Raw genomic sequence first — 20646 nt, 5'->3', positions numbered from 1 at the left:
CGTAGTATAAATGTACCGCTGCCGTACTAGCGTACCGGAGGCTCGTAGGCAGCATTAACAACAACTACACTAAACAATATTAAGGTGATATAAAGTTAATCAGAGTCATACTAGGTTTAAAAAGGCAAATTTTACAAGAATGTTTATTCAAACTGGTCTGTACAGCAAGCTTGACGTTCACACGTTGCACCTGCAGGTGGCCATCTGCCACGTGTCGATTCCGAACACTGTACACACACATACAAAGGGGTTGTTGATTAGGTTGCCAATGGGAGACTGGAACTGATTCCAAACATCTCCGAGGCCGAAATCCGAGATAAAAGCAAAGCCAATGGTTTGGCCAAGACCTTGGTCTGCGTACAAGCCACCTGGGTTTGCGTCTAGTGCATCGTTCGGTTCTTGCAGAGGCTGAAATTTAGTTTTTTGGATTCAGCATCTTCGCTCAGGCTCTTTATAGGCTTCTAATCTACCTAATATGGTAGGGTAAACCACAAGACATTGAGGTGCAAATTCTTCTTCACGACGATGTCCGAGGGGAACAGTCATTTTGGTCGGGGTTAGAGGGATCCGAAAAGACGAGCGTCAGCAACGTCTCATTGGCTCACCAGCATATTAACTTCTGTACATGTAAGATGATAAGGGAAAGGATTCGTTGCGCCACTCGCGGGGCCGATTCAGGGAAGAGCTTCTGCCTGCCTACACTCGGTTTTCTGATAAATGGTTTGCTCATGGCTTCTTTGAGACGAAGACTCGGGGTAGACAGGATCTTAAAACCAGTCTTATACCTTTCCAGAAACACAAGGCCCATCCATATCCATACATAGATTTAAGTAACAGCGAGCTAGCATGCTTTAAGCCAGCGAAGATGTTTGCAGTTACGGAGCTCGCCGGAGCTCGCCGAAGCTCGCCGAACTCTACTACCTGCTCATATCCACTAACCACTTACTGCCTAGGTCACTCCTTTGGATATAAACTCTCAGTTACGCTCCTTTTGCCATCAATTCAGTTCCTCATGGCCTTGGTGCTCCCAAAAGCTTCACAGAAGAACCAACTCGAACTTCAGTTAATCGTGAGCAACTCTCGGAAGTCAATATCTTTGTTGCAAGTCTCTGTCATGAAGGTATTCATATCATCACTTAGAACGTAGTTTTCCCTACTCACGCTTAAACATTGTTTTGGGAACTATCTAGCTCTAGTTTGGTCGTGTAGTATTTCATAACTATCTGAGTCGAGAACATTAGTGACGGAATTGTTCCGAAATATAAGATGATGGAATGATGGCTCAATATACCGTTTATGGTGTGTTTAACATATAGCTTACACGGCATTATTGAGACGTTTATCATTCTCTTTGTCCTCTTCGCAGGGCTAATGTTCTACATGTCTTGCCCGGTCTTCCTTGTCGAACACTTTATCACAATAGCACACCCCCAAATTCTGTCCTTCAAGTTCCGAAATTGTCTCAATACTTCCCGCACATTAGCCATTGGCTGAAAGAGATCGAGTTAAACCATGGTTTTCATTTAGAGCACCGGAGGATCGCGAAGCAGCTGGCTTGAATCCAGGGAAATGAGAGCAAAAATACAAATTACTCCCATCCAACTGTCCAGGTTTCGATTGGATCTTCGCCTATGCCTCAACACTTTTGCCTCCATAATGGGTCAGGCCAGAGCTGACACAACTGTCGTGCCAGCGTGATCTCCCGTATAATGCCTCTTCAACTTACGGTAGGCTGTGAATAGAAGAGAAACTTTGATCAATCTATTTTTTCCTTATTGCAACATCAATTATCTCTAGACATAGACTGCCTTTGCCACCCTCTCCTTTCGTAGCACCTCCCGCCTCTGGTTAACATCTATGGATGCCTTTCACCAGCCCTGCAGCCTAACCACGCCTTATCTTGCCATTCCCTTTCCAACCCCTAACAATCCACCTTCCCCAAATCCCTCGATCTCCGTTAGTTTGCCTCTCATCTCCGCCTTCCGCCTACCACTGGAAAAAGGATTTGATTCCGTGTCGCACACGACAACTGACGCCTGTGCTTTCCTAATCAGGATGCGACTAGTCCCAAAGAGGCGGGTCAACCCCAGGCAGCCACGATACTACGTAAGGCTGAGAGATTTTCGCGAACGATGGTGAGGCTGATGCTGAGACGGCTGCTTTGGATATAGCGAATAGGAACGATGCGTTTGGAAGAGGCTTTAGGCGGCCGGGAAGTTTCTTGTGTGGGAAGGCAAATTATTTTTAGGGGAGGTTGGTTGGGAGGATATAAGGTGCAATGGTGCGGCTGAGACAGGCGATCCATTTGTAGAGCCTCTTTTTTTCTCTTTCAGGAATTTTTTGAAGGAAATGTGGATTGTAGATTGGTCTATCTAGCCCGGATTCCATCGAGTTCCGTCGCTCGTATGCCTTGATGCCCAGTGTCCAACCTTGGTATGAGCGTTTCCCTAGCGAAAAGTGCAATTTAATACACTGTCAGAAACCAAGCCCGGAAAACCCTTCCAAAGAAATGAACAAGAACGCTATCACACTTTTCCAAACTCCAAAGATGCCGTCGTGTCCTCGTAAGCCAACTTGGTGGAGGACCTCCAAAAGAGAAATCCCAAATAAGTATTAACTGCAGAAATTGTGCAGGGGAGAGAAGAGAAAAGAAATCCAAATTGGGCGGCCACGTTTCAATGTCGGTTTTCCGAAGCGAGGAAGAAGATCGAATGGGAGCGGGTGTGCATGCAGGAAGCCAGCCGGCATGAAAAGAGGTTCGTGTTCGACGATCCGATTACGGTTCACCGGTCGGACAGGGGAATAATGCAATTTGGTGGCATCGTTGCATGGAGTCGCGCCGCTGGGGACGAAGCAGGATTGTTTAATAGTCTCTCAGGACGGCCCTCCGAACTGGCCTCGCCGCCCGATATGTTGGTGTCGCTGGCCCCGCCCCTCATGCCCCTCTCGCCCACGCCGCCCATTCGTTACGGTAAAGTTGGACGGTGGTCGAGTGAGATTGTGGTTCCCGCCTTTCAACTCCTTCAAATCCTGATCGTCAATCAGGCGCTTCTGCCACAAGTGCTGAAATAGGTGGAAGTCCGGGCGACTGGTCCGCAGGGTGTGACCAAGCAAGTGGTGGTATGCAACATGGTCCATCCTATAGTTCCAAGAGGTCCACCCATTGTCGCTGGTGTATTTGAAGTCCTCACACAGCGGACATTGCACTGACTTAGGAGGCTCTTCACCGCGGAAATGGCTTAAGCAGTGTACTCGCCACTCCTCTTGGTTGTGGGATATGTACGAGCAGCTCAGAAACCAGAACGAACACTCGAAGATGGGTTGTCTGAGCTGATTCGGCCGTCGTTCGAGCACACCGTTTACCTCCTCCAGCAAAGGTACGCCAGAGAAATGGCTGGCGAGCCCAGTACTGATAGACGTCTCAGTAGGCGTGGCCTCTGAGTAGTTATACAGCGAGGGCGGGTGGGTCGAGGCGTTCGAGTGTTGGTGCAGATAGGCGCGTGCCATGGAGGAGTTATTGCTGCGATGCGACCGTGGATACTGTGCGGGACTGGGACTGGTGGACAAGCCAGGCGCCGGGCCGTCAGGAGAAGAAGAAAAATGGACCAAGCGAGCGTGGATGTCTCGAGTGGGCGACGATAGCCATTCACTGATCTGGGACTGCGTGACGGAATTTTCGAGGATGCTGGACAGCGAACCTCCTCTGGCGGCGGGGTCCTCCACTGTGGCGCATGAAGTTATCAGCCTCACTTTCAGCCTTACGAAGGCAGACGTCTCTGGGCGAATCAAGCGTAACTCACTGTTATACACGGAGGCAAGTTTTCTTCACGCGTTGCTGTTCGCCGTCAATGGCATGGGAATGTTGTGGACGACGGCTCGAGGTCCGTGAGTAGAAGTTTCGTTTCGTCGTTCCGTTTCGGCTGGCTTCAAAGCCTCCTTCGCGCGTCGTTCGATGAGAATGACGCGACTCGATTTCCTTATCTACACGCCCGCTCCACCACCAGGGACACCCAGCATCCGCGGTCAGGATACATCATGATGCGGCTCTGCAAAAATCACGACCACCTATTCGACCAATTCGCTCAGTCATCTGGGAACAGTTCACTTCACAAGACGCCAGACCAGCATCATCGGACACGAGGCGACACCCGGACAACTCCAGCTTCGCTGTCTAGTCATTTTCACGAAATCTCAGGCTGGCCTCGTCGGGTCCCATTGGCTCCTGGAACCTGCAGATGACATCTCTTCGCTCAAGTATGGAGATGCGGGGTGGTGGAACCCACTCTTCCGGGAAGCGGCTTGGTGAAAGTGATCCTTATCACGGCATCGCCGACCGCTCTTCCACATAGTAAACTGGAAAGCTACTATGGGAATCTGTCGGTGTGGGAATCCCCTTCTTCCAGATTGAAACACGCCCCTAGTTGCTTTTTGCGTCACCCTCCACTGCAACCGTCCAGGTGTGCTTTACATTGCCAGCGCAGCAATGACAGGACCACTCAACGCACCTCTTAGTTCTTTTGGTGCGAAATGTTTGAAGGGTCGTGGAACGGGGCTGCGTACGACTTGCGTCAAGCCGCATCGGCAAAGTGCGGCTTTACCGCAACTGATGGCACCAACGCTCCCTTTCGTGAAGGTCAGTCAACCTGATCGCGACCAAGCTCAGTGGCAGCTTGTGAAGAAGACCTATCATCCCTGAACTTGTCCTCAGGTAATACCTAATTGCCTACCAGTTGTAGCGCTTCTGGTGATTCTACTTCACGCTTCGAACGGAACGTCATCAAACCCTTCTCATCCAGCGTTATTTAATCCGCTTCTGCTTGTGCATTCTACATTTTAAAATAATTAATGCAAACACTTCCGCACGTGCCAAGACGGAAAGCTAGCAACTTTCATCACCTTTTAGTTTTGGGGGCGGCATTCAAATATCATATAAAAAGGAGGCACAGGCGAAAAGGCAGTTTCCAAATTCTAAATTAGTTTTCTTTTGTTCAAATAAGGATTTTAAAGAAAAATTAAAACAAGATTGCTTTGCAAGATAGAATGCAAACATAACGTCAAGAAAACAAGCAGCGCGGCGCCCTGCTCCTAAAGTAAGTAAAAACTGAGGACCCTAGCAGAGGGTCCTTGAATAGAAATCACCCTAAAAGACATCATGTAGATAGAATGTCAAAGACAGAACCTATCAAAGAAACCAATCGCTAAAATTATAGGTCACCAAGGAACGAATTTGTGAAAGGAAAAGGTCGTTACATAATCAGTCTATTTAAAAAAATAAGTTATAAGGAAACTGGTCGGCAAAGTAATATGTCTTCAAAGAAATGGCTCGTCAAGGAAAGGGAAAGACGAACAAGTCTCCCCCTCATGACTTTCTTATCCGACCCCTGTCAATATAGGCATTCCAATAAACCAATTGTGATCACAACTACCGAACACCCTACCTACCGCGAAGAGGCCAACGACTGCCGGGGAAATGCTCAACCTTCTAAAAGGAAAATGATGCGTTAAAGTTACATGGTAGTAAGCCGGGTAGCTTGCTGTACGCAAGCACTGCTAAGCAGGCTAAAAAAATGATAGTGAGCGGAGTATTCTCTCCCTTTGTGCGATTCCAATGTTCCAAATGATCCGTGACGTTCCACATACTTTCATTCAATGACCAGTCCCACTACCCTGTGTCACTTCAAATTCTAGTCTTTGCTACTCAATATTGGCCTTTGTCATACTCGCAATGGACCCCTTCATGTTTCGCTCTGCTAATGTGGTTTTCTATGTGAGTATTTGGCAACGCTGGTGAGAATTTCTTTGATACATCTCTTGTGAGTGTGAAATAATGATCACAGACGTGCTTCAGTTGGCGTTGCTCTACGAGCCAAACCGAGCAATCTTCACATATAAGGAGATATACAGCTGGTGGAAGCAGAAGCTATGAGCGACGAGCGTTAGGTGCAAGGGGATCTACTGATGGAGGAGACACAAGAGAAGCATTGCAGGTTTGCATTGCCAGACGCACTATAGACGAGCTTTCGGATTGTGCAGGGTGCCGCACTGTTTCGGTCTTCCGACAAGATGGTATATCTGTGGAGGAGTAAGGGAGGAGTTCGCAGTCTTTGATATTAGGCGATGAAAAAGAGGGACGTCCGGGGTGGAAGTCGGTGAGGCGGGAAATGTTGTCATTGGAATCAAGGCTTAGAATCGAGATGCTGGCGGACAATATGACCTCTCCCGGAAATTCTGGAAATCCGAAATTATACCAGTCATGGAAAATTGGGTCTACCGACTATTCTTCATTCCTGCTAAGGACGTCGTCCCTCCAACCTTCTTGCGACAGCAGGGGTTGGGAAGAAGTACTTGGATGATTATTGTATTGCTCTTGGATCGCGTGGGTCTGGTTAAGCTTTGGGACTTGGGGGTTGATTAACCGGGATTTATAAGCAGGGCTATGGCAGGACTTCAACCTATATTTCGATGAACGGGACGTCGTCTGAAGTGGGATAAAGTAGATCTATGTCGACGGAAAGAGCGCCTTCCGCCTTAAGCACAACGCTGTGAGCAACGGTAGGAATGTGCAAGGCCTTGAGAAACCAAGGACAGAACGGCTTATAGGTGAGTTTGGGGCAAGGCTGAAACGGGACAGTGCTGATTAGTTCTCAGTAATGGGGCTCACTTGTGCTTACTGATTCATTTCTATCACCCGTATCCGTCCCAAAGATAGCTTTAAGGTAGGTATACGTAGAGAAGAAGACAAGGACTTGCTTTAATAACAAAGCAAAAACTAAATCTCAACGCGGTCCTCAGTCTCTCAGCCTGTAGTGAGGCCTTCCAGAGCTGCCCGCTCCTCACCTAAGCTCACAGAAACCTGAGAACACCCTTTCACTTGTATCCCCTGATTAGACTTGCTGTCTTCGCCAAGCTTGAGGTCATTATTGTGAGCGCATGGGTTCTGTTCCTGCACATACCTACTTATGTAATCAAGGTCCAGGAAGGCCGACTTGGAAGATTCATTCATACTTCGCTCCTCTGCCTACGCTCCGCGCAACCATGCGCATTATTCTGCAAATCTATCTTTAGTGTATAAATCTTCAAAAATCACGTACTCCGAACCAAGTTCAATTCGGACGTCGGACTATCAGAGGCCACCCCAATCTCGTTGAGCCGCATCCCAACGATGATTTGCAAGCGGAGGGTCGGGTCTTAGGCCGCATGCTCTAACTAAAGCCGTAGACGGGCCATATACATCCTTAAGACGAGCTTAGATAGGTGGTTAGAGAAAGCATTCGACTTTCAGTTCTAGTAACGTGGTCGACTTTGCCATAGTGTTTGCAGTTGCAGAGCTCTTAAAGCTCTAGTCACCTGACACTACTTTCACCCACTCCTGCCTAGGCTAGTGGTAGCCTTAGGTCACATGACAGGCTCACCTAGTACTACATAAACCCGTAGTTACCCTCCTTTAGCAATTAATCCAGTTCCTCATGCCTCTGGTGCTCGTCCTCCTAGCTTCACACATAAGGGGCCGCGTGAACCCAAGCTCTCAATATTTTCTCATTCCCTATATCATCGCTGATATCAGGAAAGCTAAGTTACCTCAAGGGAACAAAGTTTCTGGCATGACTTTCTCCAGATGCTTCATCCCACCAATTCTTCAAACCTATGGACAAAAGGAAATTGTTACGTTGCCAGGGGCCTTCCACCGCAGAAAAATGACAAGGGAGTGCACCAGTTTATGAAGAAAGAGGCACTCTTGAAAGATAGAAAACCCTAGACGCCATGAAGAAAGGGAGCCACATCTCCATGTTGCAGCTGTTTGATATCCTTGCCCTAACTGTGACTTTTTTATGCGGAATGAGTTCTAGTGCGGACTCTTCCATATGCATTGCTAAAGCAGCCTGTTCGCAATGTGAAGAAACAGATATATCATGTATGGTAACTCTAGACCCAGTACTGCTTACATCATCTTATTGTTTAATTAGAAAATCCTGGATGCGGGAATAGTCTGCAAGCAAGAATTTCCGAACGTAGAACAAAATCACAAAAACTTTCTGCGAAAAGCTATATAGAGAAAAGAGACGAGATCTAGATCTAGAAAGCTCAGCTCGGGGCCCCCTAAGTCCAGTCTGGACTAGGTTAGCCGTAGAATGCTAGATGAATGCTGATTCCAGGGCGTCGCCTGGATTCTTGAAGACAACCCAGCGAAGGGGTTGTTTACCCATTACTCTTCCCGAGAAAACGCATGCTGATAGGGCCTGGATGACGAGGCCGGAATAAATGACTGGGGGAAGTCTGTAGGAACTTTTGCTGTAGGTGGAGGAGTTTGTGGAAGTGTTGGCAGGGAAGGGTTGAAGTATTCCTTAGCCACCCTCAGAGGACCTAAAGGATGAAGAGGGGATTTGGTACTTTTACCTAGCTGTATTTCCTTCGGGTCGGGCTAAACGACTTAGGCTTTAGCTTGCGTAGAAAAGTGTGGACACTAAGCTATTCTCCTACCTTGGAGCCGGGGAAGAGGGTTATATCATCGCCCTCTCTGTCAAGATTCCAGGAGAAGCCGGTGGTAAGTAGTTGCAAACGCTGGTGCTGTCATCGTCAGGTGCACTTTGGTTAGCACTGGCAAGCGGTAGGTTGAGACTGACCCTTTGGATGATGAATGTGAAGCCTCATGCAGAGATAAGAATCGGATGCTTCATCTTACCCATATCTTCTCCTTTGGGACTGTTGGCGACAAACGCTACCCAGTCATCTCCCAAGTCATGAATACAACTTTCCTCCGTCGACTTCTCTCCTCTTTTCTATTTTTGGGCAAGGAAACCTACATCCCGCAGCGCCTCAGTAGACAAGAGTGAAACCGAAGGTTATGGTGGAGGTAACTATGCGAGTCTCGACCTTCTATCTCCCACTAGAGGAACTGGACGCACAGGACTTATTGATTGATTAGCATGGTCACTGGTGTGGGGAAGTGAGAGCAGCTTACCGGAGTTCTCGTGAATCTCCAAGTCTAGATCAGATCCATAAGACGGTATAGAATAATGAGCTTGGAGGTTGGTATTGGTCTCTGTCGCATGCCGAAACCGTCTGACGGCCTGGCTGGCACGAACACTCACAAGATCTGTCGCATTCGAAGGTACGATGTGACCACCATCTGTGGGCACACGAGGACGTTTGTCCTTTGGGGTCCCCCACACAATGGGGATGCAGCATGGTGCGCGTGCGGATTGGGACCAGATATTCCCTCGCTGCAGGTCTATGGAGGATCGCATCACGATTTCCCCTTTCGACCTATGAGCGTGTTGTATGTTCCTATTCTTTGAGTCATTACATGAAGGTGAGAATATATTCTTAGAGTGAATTACCTGGAGGAGAGGTGAGTGGATCAACAATGCAGGATGCACTCTCTGACTGCAACTGCGAATTGCGCTTTCGGCTCTTAGAGGCGGTAGGAGGTCAGAGCAGTCCTCAGATTCCAATTTGGCACCCAAAGGAATTGGATACTCTGATGGCTGTGACCCACGGACTAACCGCGAGTCGCCGATGCGAGGCATAGAGCCTATTGCGATAAGCATCGTGCGGGCTTTACGGACAGATTGACACCTACTTGATGACGGAACCCTCTTAGCCTCTGATGGCAGGGCACACCCTACATTGTGCTCGTCTGAGCCGCCATCTACATCTGGAGAGCTGAGGGATGACACCATGACGAATAACGGAGGATGCAAATCCGGGGACAATTCCATGGGCAAAGCAGCGAGCTTAAGGTGCAGTCTGCAGGGGACCAAGAGGGATTATATGGTGAGAGGAGGTTGTAGTGCGGTATAATAGAACGCAGGGAACCATTCTCTTATAAATTGATTGGGGGAATGATATTGACCTGTGCAGTTAGGCTATTCTAGGGCTCTGATACTGTGAGCCGTTTTCCCTCTGCAGCACGACTCCACACACAACCCTGGTCCTGCTAGCTAATCTTACTAAATCGATATGGATTCGGTGGTGAGGAGCTATCGATGTTGCGAAAATGAGAATACTTGCTAGCAATAAGCCCAATGATGGACTCTTCGTAAATGAGAAAATTGCGTCACAGATAAGAGAATGACGAATAGGTGCAATAGCGAGAATTTTGTCTTATATTGTTTACCCAAAATGCCACATGCGTCAAAACACTCAACTCCTAACGCTCAGAAAAGTTCGGAAGTCTTCCGAAGAAAAGATCTGACTCAGACGTTCGAACCGTTGCGGTCGCCTTCATTAGGTATCCAAGGGTAAAGGTCTTCGCCTTTCAAAGATTATGCACTATTGCCTGTTATTCTCTGTCATAAGTAATCAGCCTGACACGGCCGATGGGGAAGGGGTAACCTGTGAACATACAATAGCGACAGAGTAAGGTCACCCCTAATTGAAGCCTTGAGCTCAATTTCGACCTCCAAATTCGCTTCTAGCTTTAATTTTAATCCATCCTGCTCATCGAGTGCACTTTTTTGTTTCTTTTCGTCTACTCGGTAAGGCTGATTTGGATCGGTCCCACGCATTGGAATCTCGCCTCGCAATGCACGAGCCTTGGTAACCGGGCCGTCCATTGACGTGCTATCTGGTCCGATACGTTCAAATGCTTGCATTGAGTTCAGTTCATTGTTTGCATCGGCCTCCTCAAGGGCCTCCAGTGACGCTGTCTTCATGTATTTACCCTCCTCTATGCCTTTTTGGATGCGTCGTCGGCGGTCACGGCGGGATTGGGATCTAGAGCGTGCTGATTGGAGACCTGCTTCTCGTTTCTGTTGCTTCTTTGCATTCTCCATCTTCTTCTGTTGCATCGTCGTGCGAGCATGCGGTTCGGAGTCGGATTCAGACATGAATGAAGATTGTATAAGATAGCCGCAATGTGAGGAGTGGGACAGGTTGAGGATGTCGAGAGTGAGACTCGAGAAGTGATTTTGTAGAAAAGTGTGGAGGGCTGAACCAAGAAAGAGAAACAAGAAGATGAAGTGTGAAAAGAGAGAGGAGGTACAACCTGACCCAGGCTAACCAGTCCAAAAACAAGATTAATGCAGAGGTGGCTTGAAGCATATGCATGCCATACCCCTGCTCGTCCCTCCAGACAAGATCATCGATGCATGACGTCATTGTAAGACTGTGACAAGAGGACCCCAGGGGCTGCGAGGCTCCGCGAGCACGAGGCTGCGTCAATAACGGGACTAAAATCTGTTCTATAGTAAGGTATACTCTGGCAAGTATATCTCAATTCCCATGGTAGCGAAAGCGGGTCGATGGAACCGTTGGCAGAAAAGCGGAGGCTTGTGTGGTAACGGGGGGAGCATCCGAGCGCCCTCCCTGTACAGCTTGAGCACGGATATCACAATTTTGTGAGTCCATCCAGATTCGGATCGAGGAACAGAGGAATGGAGGCGTCAAGTCACGTAATTTTTTCTATGCACTATGCAAAAATGGTAGTAATTACATTGTGAGAGCCGTACACCGTCCCAAGATACTCCAACAAAATTACACAGGATCGAACATTGTCCCCCAAAAATAAAACATGTAGCTATGCAGACAACGTGGCAGTGATTCGTCGCAGCACATTTAGTTGCTGGTCAGAGTCAGCACAAGCATTTGACCAAAAAGATAGTTATGAAAAACTTACAGCAGTCCTAGAGTGAGGTCACCGTGGATCTTTGCCTTGAGCTGGATCTCGATGTCCAGGTTGAGCTCTAGTCTCAACCGGAGCTGCTCGCCCTTTGAATCCTCTTCTTCACCACTGCCCCCACCAGTCAGCCCTCCCAAAGCCTGTCCGGCAGTATTGCCGACTTGACCAACAGCATTCCCGGCGGTGTTTTGGACCATGTCGGTAGCACCACCAACAAGCTCTCCACCAGGGAGGTTCTCGCCAATGCCTTCTAGGGGTCCCCCCTTCCCACCTTGCTGCTTTCGCTGGCGCTGGCGGTTGCGTCGGCCACCACTCGCGGAAACATCAGATCGCGCAACTGATTCAGCGTCGGAGTCGGGAACGCCTCTTCGGCCTCGACCACGAGATTGGCGGCGCCTTGATTGCGATTTTTGGGGTTGAAGTTCGGGTTCAGAGTCGTCGGCGTTGCCGTTGGTCGTTTTTCTCTCTACAGACTCAACTTCAGCCTCTCCTTCACCTTCACTTTCGGGGGCGGGAGTGGGTTCGGGAGTGGGCTGTTGTTGAGGCTTCTTGTTGCCCAACTTCTTTGGGGTTTTCTTCTCGGTTTTCTTACTCGAACTCTCTGCGCTGCCCTTTCCGCCGAGCGACGCATTGGCATTAGCCTGTCCCTCTCCTGCGATAGATTGCTTCGTCTCCTCGACTGTGTCCGCCATGGTGTTTCCTGTAGCTCAGATGAATATAAAATTGGACGACGAAAAGTATTGTAGTTGTATGAAGAGGACGTAAGATGAAAGATGTTGAGGGAGGCTACGAGCAAAATGTTAAGAGAAATTTGACAGAGAACAGAACCGGTTTGGAAGGAGAGGTACTTGATACCCCTGTTCACACGAGCCACCCATATGCACTCTGACGCAATCAGTGGCACATCCAGTTGCACCCCACCAAAATTCCTGTGAGGCGTTAGCAAAACTTGTCCCTATCCTTGTGCACATCAATTGGCAGGATCATGGGCTGGGTTTACTTCGATCACGCGTCGCCTCCTGCCCAGCTTCGAAGCACCTGGCCAACTTTCACTTCAGCGTCGTAAGCGATCGTCACATCTGTGGCTTTTGACGTTCCATGGGACATGCCCACTTGAGACTGCCGCGCTTGCGATCAACAGATTAGGGCACTTAGATGATGTAAGTTGATATGCCCTAGCTCTTTCAGGGTTGTTTGACGTTTTGGCATGCGGACGATCGTGAGATGACAGGTTGCTTACACTAAAGGACGATCAGTGCACCTCCCGGGATTCATATCCAGGCCTACCATCTTGTAGAACATACTTTGGCAAGAATAACAGACCTGATTGGAAAAACCGTTTATGTATTAGTTTTGTTATAGTAAAAACGAAATGGTGAAGATTGAATGCAGGGGAAAAAAGTAGGCTAACATCTCCTGGGGAGGTCTGCATCCGTGCACGGGCCGCATATCTAGCTTCGAGCGGAGCTAACCAGATGTCGAGTCTTGACATTCACCGACACGCACAACTCTGGTCTACGTGCTCACACTACAGCATGGCAACTTCTGAGGCTCAAGAGGCAATAGCTCGAGAGCGGATAGTGAAGCACATGAATGGGGACCACCAGGACTCGGTAGGCTAGCGTCCTTCCCCCAGCAAATGAATTTGATAGGCGTTGAGTGTTTCTTAGATTCGTCGCTATATCGAACATGCCTCAGGAATTTCCTCATATCAACTTCGGGGCGATACCCAAATGGCCAACATTGCCCTCGACAAGATGGATCTAACCTTTGGCGATACCCAGATTGCCGTTCCATTTGATCCGCCCCTTAAGTCTCTCCGCGAAGCCCGCGAGCGTCTCATTCAAATGGACCAAAGCGCCCTCAAAGCCCTAGGCCGCAGCCAAATTAGTGTAACAAGATACATTCCGCCACATGTACACTTTTTCCATTTGGTCAATTTTAGTGTATGTATTTTGACCTATGCTGCCTTCTGCCGGCCCTCCAATTTCAAACCGGATTCGCTTCTTTACGACCACCTACTGTATAAGACCCCGGCGTTTGCTGCCTTCTGCTTAACGATCCAGCCAATCTTGCTCACCATCATGGCGGCAATTCATATGGTCGAGGCTGGATTGATGGTTAAGAAAATGGAGAAGCATTCTGTGCTGCCATTCTCGGGCGTTTGGTGGTGTTGGGTGTGTAGCTGCTTTGTGGAAGGTGTCACGAGTTTCAAAAGGTTGGATGAGCTGGTTGACAACAGGAAGAAGGAGAAAGAGGCCAAAAGCCATTGAACATATCTATCGAAGATGTTAACATGAGGGGTCAGTTAAAAGTGCCATTTGATTGGCAGGTTCCCCCTGCATGCACTACATCGAAGCATCTACGGGACATTGAACGGATGTGGGTACGTCTCTGTGACTCATTCTTGGAACTATGGAGAGTATCAATAGGATAGAGACCCCTATTATGAACCGGGCCCTGCCCAACTTTCTGTGTCCGCGCAATCTGTCAGGCTGTCTTTTTGATGGTTCCTACCTCCGTTCCTAAACTCGGGAGCACATTGATGGAATTGAATCTGTAGAACGAGGCGGCACAGCACGACACACAAAATCGAACAAAAAGAGACCACTCTAACCACTTGCTTAAGCTGGGGGATGTAAGATCCTTTGTCCTGAAATGGACCCTGGCCATGTTTTTGTCACAGGGATCGGCTCCGAGGTCGGGCGGTTATCGATAAGGAAATTTTAAGAGTCACGCAAGTCGAACACCTTTCTCCCTACATAATATACCGCGACTAGAATAGTCTGATTTTACGTCGCGTTTAGTCAAGGAAATGGCATTGCGACTCCCCTCTCGACGGCTAGTCGCAGCAGTGCGCATACCGCGCGTCAATTGGACTTCTTCGCGATACGCCTCCTCTGCCACCTCCGCCTCTTTAAAGGACTCCGGTCTCTTGCAGGATGTGAAGGACTCAATTGTAGTAGGTGTATTCCTCTGGTATGAATTGGGAAAGGATTGGTAACTGACTTCATACAGAGGAGCTCTTCTCTCCCAACTCCCGATCCTCCCTCTTCGTCGAAGACAGCCGGCCTCGTGAATTCGCAACTTCCATATATGGTCCCCACCTATGTCCGCCCACCGCCCATGTTCGAGAAAGGGAAGGGTTGCTATCTTTGGGATGTTGAGAATAGAAAATACTTAGATTTCACCGCTGGCATTGCTGTCAACGCGTTGGGCCATTGTGACGCAGGAATGGCTGAAGTGATTGCGGAGCAGGTATGCCCACTGTTTCACCGTACTACTACCACTCTTCTACAGGAATTCCGTGCTAATGCGAATCTGTGCAGGCTCAGCGCCTCGTTCACACTTCCAATCTGTACCACAATCCATACACCGGCCTCCTCTCGAAGCAGATAATCCAGCTCACACACGCTACAGGCGGCATGAGCACGGCAGCTCGGACATTCATCTGTAATAGCGGATCCGAGGCCAACGAAGCCGCCATAAAGTTTGCGCGCAAAGTGGGAAAGTCAGTGTCACCGGAGAAGCCAAAGTTCGAAATTGTATCCTTCCATAACTCTTTCCACGGCCGGACAATGGGGAGTTTGAGTGCCACACCAAATCCCAAATATCAAGCACCATTTGCACCGATGGTTCCCGGGTTTAGATATGGGACTTACAACGATATAGATGCCGTTAAGGACCTCGTGACAGAAGAAACATGTGGCGTTATTGTAGAACCTATTCAGGGCGAGGGTGGCGTCAATGTTGCAACTCCTGAGTTTCTTCTTGCGTTAAGGAAGCGATGCTCTGAAGTCAATGCTGTCCTCATTTTTGATGAGATCCAATGCGGTTTGGGCAGAACAGGAACCTTCTGGGCACACGCAGGCTACTCCAAGGAATGCCACCCAGACATATTGACAACAGCGAAGGCTCTTGGTAACGGATTCCCAATTGGTGCCACCATTGTCAACAACTTTGTGTGCAAGCACATCAAAATCGGGGACCACGGTACTACATTTGGAGGCAACCCGTTAGGGTCTCGCATAGCATCTTACATCCTCTCCCGATTATCTTCTCCAGAGATACTAGACGCAATACCTAGAAAGGAGCAGGCTTTCCGACAGCACTTCGCCACTCTCCAATATCGATTTCCTGACCAGATTGCTGAGGTTAGGGGCAAGGGATTGATCCTTGGGCTTCAATTGAACTCTGATCCAACACCGATTATCACTGCAGCTAGGGAGAGGGGCTTGCTAGTCATCACCTGTGGCACAAATACCTTGAGATTTGTGCCCCCGCTCGTAGTAACTGAAGCAGAGATTGAAGAGGGTATGGGTATATTAAGCGAAGCGATGGAGAGTGTTTGGAGCAAAGACGAGAAGATTGATGGCACTAAGGGACAGGAAGAGATATAGTAGAGGAACCTCATACCGGGATTGAAGATCCTTGCCCGGCGTTGTGGGTTTTTTAAGAAGATCTGGTACTTTTGGGAATAGAGAAAAGCTTCTTATTTCCACGTATCGTCTTCTCTATGTATATTAGATGCACATTCGTTTTCTTTCCTTTTGCCATTGCCAATCATTGCACGTGACATGTACTATTTGCCAAGACGCGCCTCAAGTGATCGCCGACCTCCGATGCGCCGTTGCCTCCAGCTTCACCTCGAAGTGTTCAGCAGTAGATTCCCTCACTATCGATGCCATCAGCCACATCTTTTCCAAGCCAGTGCCTACTTCATTCCGATCATGAGAGTTTTGCGCTATCATGAATGGTTGCAAACCTGGCACTTCAGCTCTACCAGGGCTTGAACATTCTAGCAAGAAACAAATGGAGACTCCCGCGGTACCACCACAATCAGGCCAAGCAGCCAATAGGTTCGAACATGAGGACTCCTCATCGGAGTCTCGGTACACATCGCAATCCGCGACTCCAGCAACCACCCCGATGACATCCCACTCCTCGTCTCAGTCTGACATAGACGCCAAACTAAAGGATCTCAAGAGATATATCGCTTTGGGGTGCCTCCATCTTGACAAGAAACTTCTAATTGAATCTGACCCTCGGATCTATGATTCTGACTGGATTGAGCTTGTTCCTCTGCATTTATCTGATGAGGCTAAGACAATTATCGGGAATGACACATTGAAGCTCCTCCAAGCGACATGGATCAGGCTTTTCATCAACTGTGCGAGTATAACTGCACTACCAGATTACTCTTTGCTGAGGATATATCTTCTGCCAAATGATAGAGGCCGTCGCTTTATCGATCGCCAAAGCAAAAGCTTGAAATCGGCGCTGCGAAATCTACTTCACCGGGTTGATGTTTCCTCAGAAGCTTGGAATGGTGTCTATGGAAGTCAAGTTGCTCGTTTTGATCCATGGGCCAGTCCTGAGAATGTATCCCTCTTCTATCTATTCAACATGCTTCCGTCCCCAGCCCCTTCGCCCCAGAAAATCAAAAGCAGATACACCAGGATCGCAGGGGAAGAATTACTTGAATCATGCTCCCAATTCCTACTCGATGGCTATGAAGACCAGCCCCTCTGTGGCCTAAAGACAAGGCTTTATCCTTATCAGGCAAGGTCTGCAGCTTTAATGATTCAACGAGAAGCAACTCCTGAACTTCGGCTCGACCCACGCCTGGAAGTCAGACATTCTCCGACTGGTGAGGAGTATTTCTTCGGGGCAAAAGATGGTTCCTTTCTTCAAGAGCCACGATACTATGAGACTAATCGCGGCGGAATATTAGCTGAGACCATGGTAAGTCAAATTTGGACAATCTCCCCTCCCATATAGAGCTAATGGTAGAAGGGACTGGGGAAAACCGTTATCTGTCTCGCAGTAATTCTGGCTACGAAAGGTCACGTTCCACAGATACCACCAGCATATCAACCAACCGTGCCTACCCGCCAACGTGTTGGTTCACTGTCAGAAATGGTTGCGAGTATCATAGGTCGGTACTCGATTCCTGGTCGAGCCCACCTGGAGCGCATGGAAGTTGAGGAAGGGATAGATCTGGGCAATTGCAAAACTATGCTAGACCAGAACATTCATTACGAAATTCCAGCGGAACACCCTCGTATGAACCGCACTACCAGGATACCGCCGCCACGCAAGCTAGTCCTTTGCAGTGGCACGCTGATCGTGGTTCCTCGAAACTTATTGCATCAGTGGCAAGGAGAAATACGCAAACATGTTTGCAAAGGAAGTCTTAAAATTCTTATTATGGATTCCAAACCAAAAAGGAACACAAAAAAGAAAAATCTGCTCAACGGCGACGAGGATATGGAACCACGGAGTGAACTGCCTTCGACCACCGACTTGATGAAGTACGACATTATCATTTTCACCCGAAACCGCTTTGAACAAGAAATCCAAGACGGAGCAGATGAGGTCGGGCGCCGGCTCGCGTCCGGTGCGCCCTTGGAATGCCAGTGCCCCTATATTGGTGCATCACGAGTTCGCGATTGTCGTTGCCTGACGGAGAGCGGAATATACGAATCTGCGTTGAAGAAGCTGCATTGGTTACGAATAATTATTGACGAAGGTCACAATTTCTCCTCTGGGGTTTCGAATGCCGTCCTTATTGCCAAACAAATTCGAGCTGAGAGGCGCTGGGTTGTCTCTGGAACACCTGCAAAAGATTTGGTTGGGGTCGAGGTGGATATGTCCACTTTGGACACTCAAAATGATGAAGGCAACGAGCCATCGTTGGTTAGGAATTTGGCTATTGAACAGAGGAAGAATTTCAGCATCAAGGAAGACAAGACCGGAGCAGCAAAGGCGTTGGGCTCGCTCGCGTCAAACTTCCTCATGGTCCGCCCTTGGTGTGACTCGACCGCAGAAGGGAAACTCGACTGGGATGACTATATATATCGCCATGAGGACCACCATCGAAAAACTTACTCGGGATTCTCCACCAGTTTCCTCAGAACATTAGAGGGATTGGTTGTCAAGACTAGACCTGAGGACGTTGAGAGAGATATAAAACTTCCACCAATGACCCACCGAGTAGTGTACCTCAAGCCTTGCTGGTTTGACAAGATGACAGCGAATCTTTTTATTCAAGTTCTACGAGCGAACGCTATTACGAGCGAACGATCCGATGTCGATTATCTTTTTCACAAGAACAGCTTGAAAGCGCGACACTCTCTGATCCGGAACTTGCGTCAGTCCAACTTCGTTTGGACAGGTTTCAGTTTGGACGATGTAGCAAGCACGCTTGAGACCAGCAGCAACTATCTTGGGAAGGAGGATAATAATTGTTCCCTAGAGGATGCAAAACTCCTCCTACAAAGTAGCCAAATCGTCTCAAACCTTCTCAATTCCCCAGAATGGATTGCGCTCAGCAAAGCCCATGAAGTCGGCCTCGCTATCGAGAATTGGCCACAAAACTCGGAAATGTCTTTTGCGTTAGCTTATCCAAATAAGCCAGCAATGATTGGCATCACCCAGCTGCTCGAGGGACAGGCCTATGTGGACAGCCAGATTTTATCTGAAGACCCATCTGAAGGGTTGAAAGCGGTTGGGGAAGAGGCAAAGGCAAAACTCGTTGCAATTGAAGAAGCAGAGAGAGCGCGAGTGGAGAAAATTCAAAAACATGAGGAGTCTGAGCATACGCGCTTGATGGCTGGGGTGCCATCGTCTTGTGTCGGCGGTCAACCATTGACATCTCGCAAAACCGCCGCCACAACTTTCAATGCGTCACCAAAGAAACCCAAACAGCCCATCGCCAATCCAAATCCATCAGACACACTCGATACACCCGCGCAAGCGGAAGCAATCGCAGCTCCCGCATCGCCCATCCAAGCAAAGAAGAAACGAAGACTAACATTAGCAGACGAGATGGCGGACCTTCCCCCAGACTCCCCTCTACTCAACACCCGGGTTATCGGGACAACATCGGCAAAGCTTTCCTATCTTATAGAAGCAATCGTCACCCACCAATCTATTTCCAAGATCTTGATATTCTATGACGGTGATAACACGGCTTTCTATTTGGCGCAATGTATGGAAATGCTCTATGTAGGGCATCGTATCTATGCGAAATCGTTGGGTAACGAAGTAAGGTCACAATATGTGGCGCTCTTCAACGAAGACCCAGAGATCCGCGTTTTGCTCATTGATGTGGCGTGCGGTGCTTTAGGTTTGAACCTCAATGCCGCCAATCTGGTCTACATCGTCAACCCGATCAACCGACCTCATATTGAAGCCCAGGCAATCAAGAGAGGTGAGTTTTCACTCACATATCCTGACAGACCTGGTCTCTTACTAATCCTCCTAATAGCCCATCGCATTGGGCAGACTAAAGAGGTTGTTGTAGAGACACTAGTCCTTAAAGGAACGATAGAAGAAGCCATATTCACTCGAGCGAAAAAGATGTCGCGAGACGAGCATCTTGAGGCAAAAACATTGGAGGATGACAACAAGATCATCGATATCATCCAGAACGCCAAAGTCATCACCATAGATCCCGGCGAATCTTGCGGGGTGGCTCAGTTCGCTGCCCTAAATACACCACAGCAAGTGTTTGGCCGCCCTGGTCGACATAAATATCAGAAGTTTGGCAACACTGACGCAAAGGGCTCAGAGAAGTCGAGAAAACGTCAGCGCGTTACACAGAATGACTCGATACAGAATAGGGAAAACGAAGGCGCAAGCTTAACTGCTCCACCAGGCGCCGCAACATCTCACTTGCAGCTCCCTATTCTTACTCCACATGTACCAGCACCGTCTCTAGATACAAATCTTCAGACCCCTTTTCAGAGTTTATTTGGTAACCCATTAGACAAACTTTCCTCCACTTAATGAGTGTACTAGCGATCAATACCTGGCGTTCCTGCACGGGTTGGTCTATTGGAAAGGCTGATTTGCAGCTTATTTTGAAGCTGAATTGTCGTATCCCTTGGCGTAACTCTTAGATTGCCAAATTCAAACATGTATACTAGACTCTCAAAAACGTGCCTCGTCTGGTCCCCATGCAGTGTTCCTACAATGCAGGCGTTCTTTTGTGCGGGACGCCGAGCACACCCTGTGAATTG

General features: G+C 48.6%; 9 protein-coding genes across 9 annotated transcripts; 4 read left to right on the top strand and 5 right to left on the bottom strand.

Moving 5' to 3' along the window:
• Nucleotides 1–1012: 1012 nt before the first annotated feature.
• Nucleotides 1013–1592, bottom strand: BDR25DRAFT_307002 (uncharacterized protein). Its single transcript, XM_033690759.1, has one exon. It carries the CDS (start codon nt 1326–1328, stop codon nt 1164–1166), a length of 165 nt encoding a protein of 54 aa, XP_033541796.1. The 5' UTR covers nt 1329–1592; the 3' UTR covers nt 1013–1163.
• Nucleotides 1593–2874: 1282 nt separating this feature from the next.
• Nucleotides 2875–3513, bottom strand: BDR25DRAFT_241489 (uncharacterized protein; the record flags this gene model as incomplete). The annotated part of the gene is made up of 1 exon (XM_033685747.1): nt 2875–3513. A coding segment is annotated over one exon (639 nt), but the record flags the coding sequence as incomplete, so codon positions are not given.
• A 2939-nt stretch (nt 3514–6452) lies between these two features.
• On the bottom strand, nt 6453–7309 carry BDR25DRAFT_361167 (uncharacterized protein; the record flags this gene model as incomplete). Its single annotated transcript, XM_033696375.1, has 7 exons — nt 6453–6633; nt 6662–6670; nt 6782–6813; nt 6848–7018; nt 7099–7187; nt 7221–7245; nt 7277–7309. The coding sequence occupies 7 exons, from the start codon at nt 7307–7309 to the stop codon at nt 6453–6455; spliced, it is 540 nt and encodes a 179-aa protein (XP_033541794.1).
• A 157-nt stretch (nt 7310–7466) lies between these two features.
• Nucleotides 7467–7756, top strand: BDR25DRAFT_361166 (uncharacterized protein; the record flags this gene model as incomplete). The annotated part of the gene is made up of 2 exons (XM_033696374.1): nt 7467–7661; nt 7691–7756. The coding sequence occupies 2 exons, from the start codon at nt 7467–7469 to the stop codon at nt 7754–7756; spliced, it is 261 nt and encodes an 86-aa protein (XP_033541793.1).
• A 2218-nt stretch (nt 7757–9974) lies between these two features.
• BDR25DRAFT_271211 (uncharacterized protein) lies at nt 9975–11012 on the bottom strand. Its single transcript, XM_033687248.1, has 2 exons — nt 10348–11012; nt 9975–10272 (listed from the first exon to the last, which is right to left on the bottom strand). Exons 1-2 carry the CDS (start codon nt 10827–10829, stop codon nt 10266–10268), a joined length of 489 nt encoding a protein of 162 aa, XP_033541792.1. The 5' UTR covers nt 10830–11012; the 3' UTR covers nt 9975–10265.
• Nucleotides 11013–11383: 371 nt separating this feature from the next.
• BDR25DRAFT_307000 (uncharacterized protein) lies at nt 11384–12344 on the bottom strand. The gene is made up of 3 exons (XM_033690758.1): nt 12213–12344; nt 11618–12086; nt 11384–11563 (listed from the first exon to the last, which is right to left on the bottom strand). The coding sequence occupies exons 1-3, from the start codon at nt 12310–12312 to the stop codon at nt 11557–11559; spliced, it is 576 nt and encodes a 191-aa protein (XP_033541791.1). The 5' UTR covers nt 12313–12344; the 3' UTR covers nt 11384–11556.
• Nucleotides 12345–13155: 811 nt separating this feature from the next.
• BDR25DRAFT_241479 (integral membrane protein-like protein) lies at nt 13156–13893 on the top strand (the record flags this gene model as incomplete). Its single annotated transcript, XM_033685745.1, has 2 exons — nt 13156–13233; nt 13291–13893. The coding sequence occupies 2 exons, from the start codon at nt 13156–13158 to the stop codon at nt 13891–13893; spliced, it is 681 nt and encodes a 226-aa protein (XP_033541790.1).
• A 498-nt stretch (nt 13894–14391) lies between these two features.
• On the top strand, nt 14392–16136 carry BDR25DRAFT_296144 (acetylornithine aminotransferase mitochondrial precursor). The gene is made up of 3 exons (XM_033688896.1): nt 14392–14582; nt 14639–14878; nt 14950–16136. Exons 1-3 carry the CDS (start codon nt 14436–14438, stop codon nt 16018–16020), a joined length of 1458 nt encoding a protein of 485 aa, XP_033541789.1. The 5' UTR covers nt 14392–14435; the 3' UTR covers nt 16021–16136.
• Nucleotides 16137–16549: 413 nt separating this feature from the next.
• Nucleotides 16550–20413, top strand: BDR25DRAFT_328989 (uncharacterized protein; the record flags this gene model as incomplete). The annotated part of the gene is made up of 3 exons (XM_033692426.1): nt 16550–17365; nt 17417–19835; nt 19893–20413. The coding sequence occupies 3 exons, from the start codon at nt 16550–16552 to the stop codon at nt 20411–20413; spliced, it is 3756 nt and encodes a 1251-aa protein (XP_033541788.1).
• Nucleotides 20414–20646: the final 233 nt, after the last annotated feature.

Source organism: Lindgomyces ingoldianus (assembly GCF_010093535.1).
Source record: "Lindgomyces ingoldianus strain ATCC 200398 unplaced genomic scaffold BDR25scaffold_42, whole genome shotgun sequence".
NCBI lineage: Eukaryota > Fungi > Ascomycota > Dothideomycetes > Pleosporales > Lindgomycetaceae > Lindgomyces > Lindgomyces ingoldianus.
This window is presented reverse-complemented; position numbering and strand designations above follow the sequence as displayed.

What these genes read in the sequence shown, in the direction of transcription:
- BDR25DRAFT_307000 (XM_033690758.1), bottom strand. Translation starts at nt 12,312, where the DNA reads ATGGCGGACACAGTCGAGGAGACGAAGCAATCTATCGCAGGAGAGGGA. An exon ending in GGGCAGCGCAGAGAGTTCGA is followed by an intron (nt 12,087 to 12,212) that starts GTAAGAAAACCG and finishes TTGAGTCTGTAG; the next exon opens with AGAGAAAAACGACCAACGGC.
- BDR25DRAFT_296144 (XM_033688896.1), top strand. Translation starts at nt 14,436, where the DNA reads ATGGCATTGCGACTCCCCTCTCGACGGCTAGTCGCAGCAGTGCGCATA. An exon ending in ATGTGAAGGACTCAATTGTA is followed by an intron (nt 14,583 to 14,638) that starts GTAGGTGTATTC and finishes GACTTCATACAG; the next exon opens with AGGAGCTCTTCTCTCCCAAC. An exon ending in CTGAAGTGATTGCGGAGCAG is followed by an intron (nt 14,879 to 14,949) that starts GTATGCCCACTG and finishes GAATCTGTGCAG; the next exon opens with GCTCAGCGCCTCGTTCACAC.
- BDR25DRAFT_307002 (XM_033690759.1), bottom strand. Translation starts at nt 1,328, where the DNA reads ATGCCGTGTAAGCTATATGTTAAACACACCATAAACGGTATATTGAGC.
- BDR25DRAFT_271211 (XM_033687248.1), bottom strand. Translation starts at nt 10,829, where the DNA reads ATGTCTGAATCCGACTCCGAACCGCATGCTCGCACGACGATGCAACAG.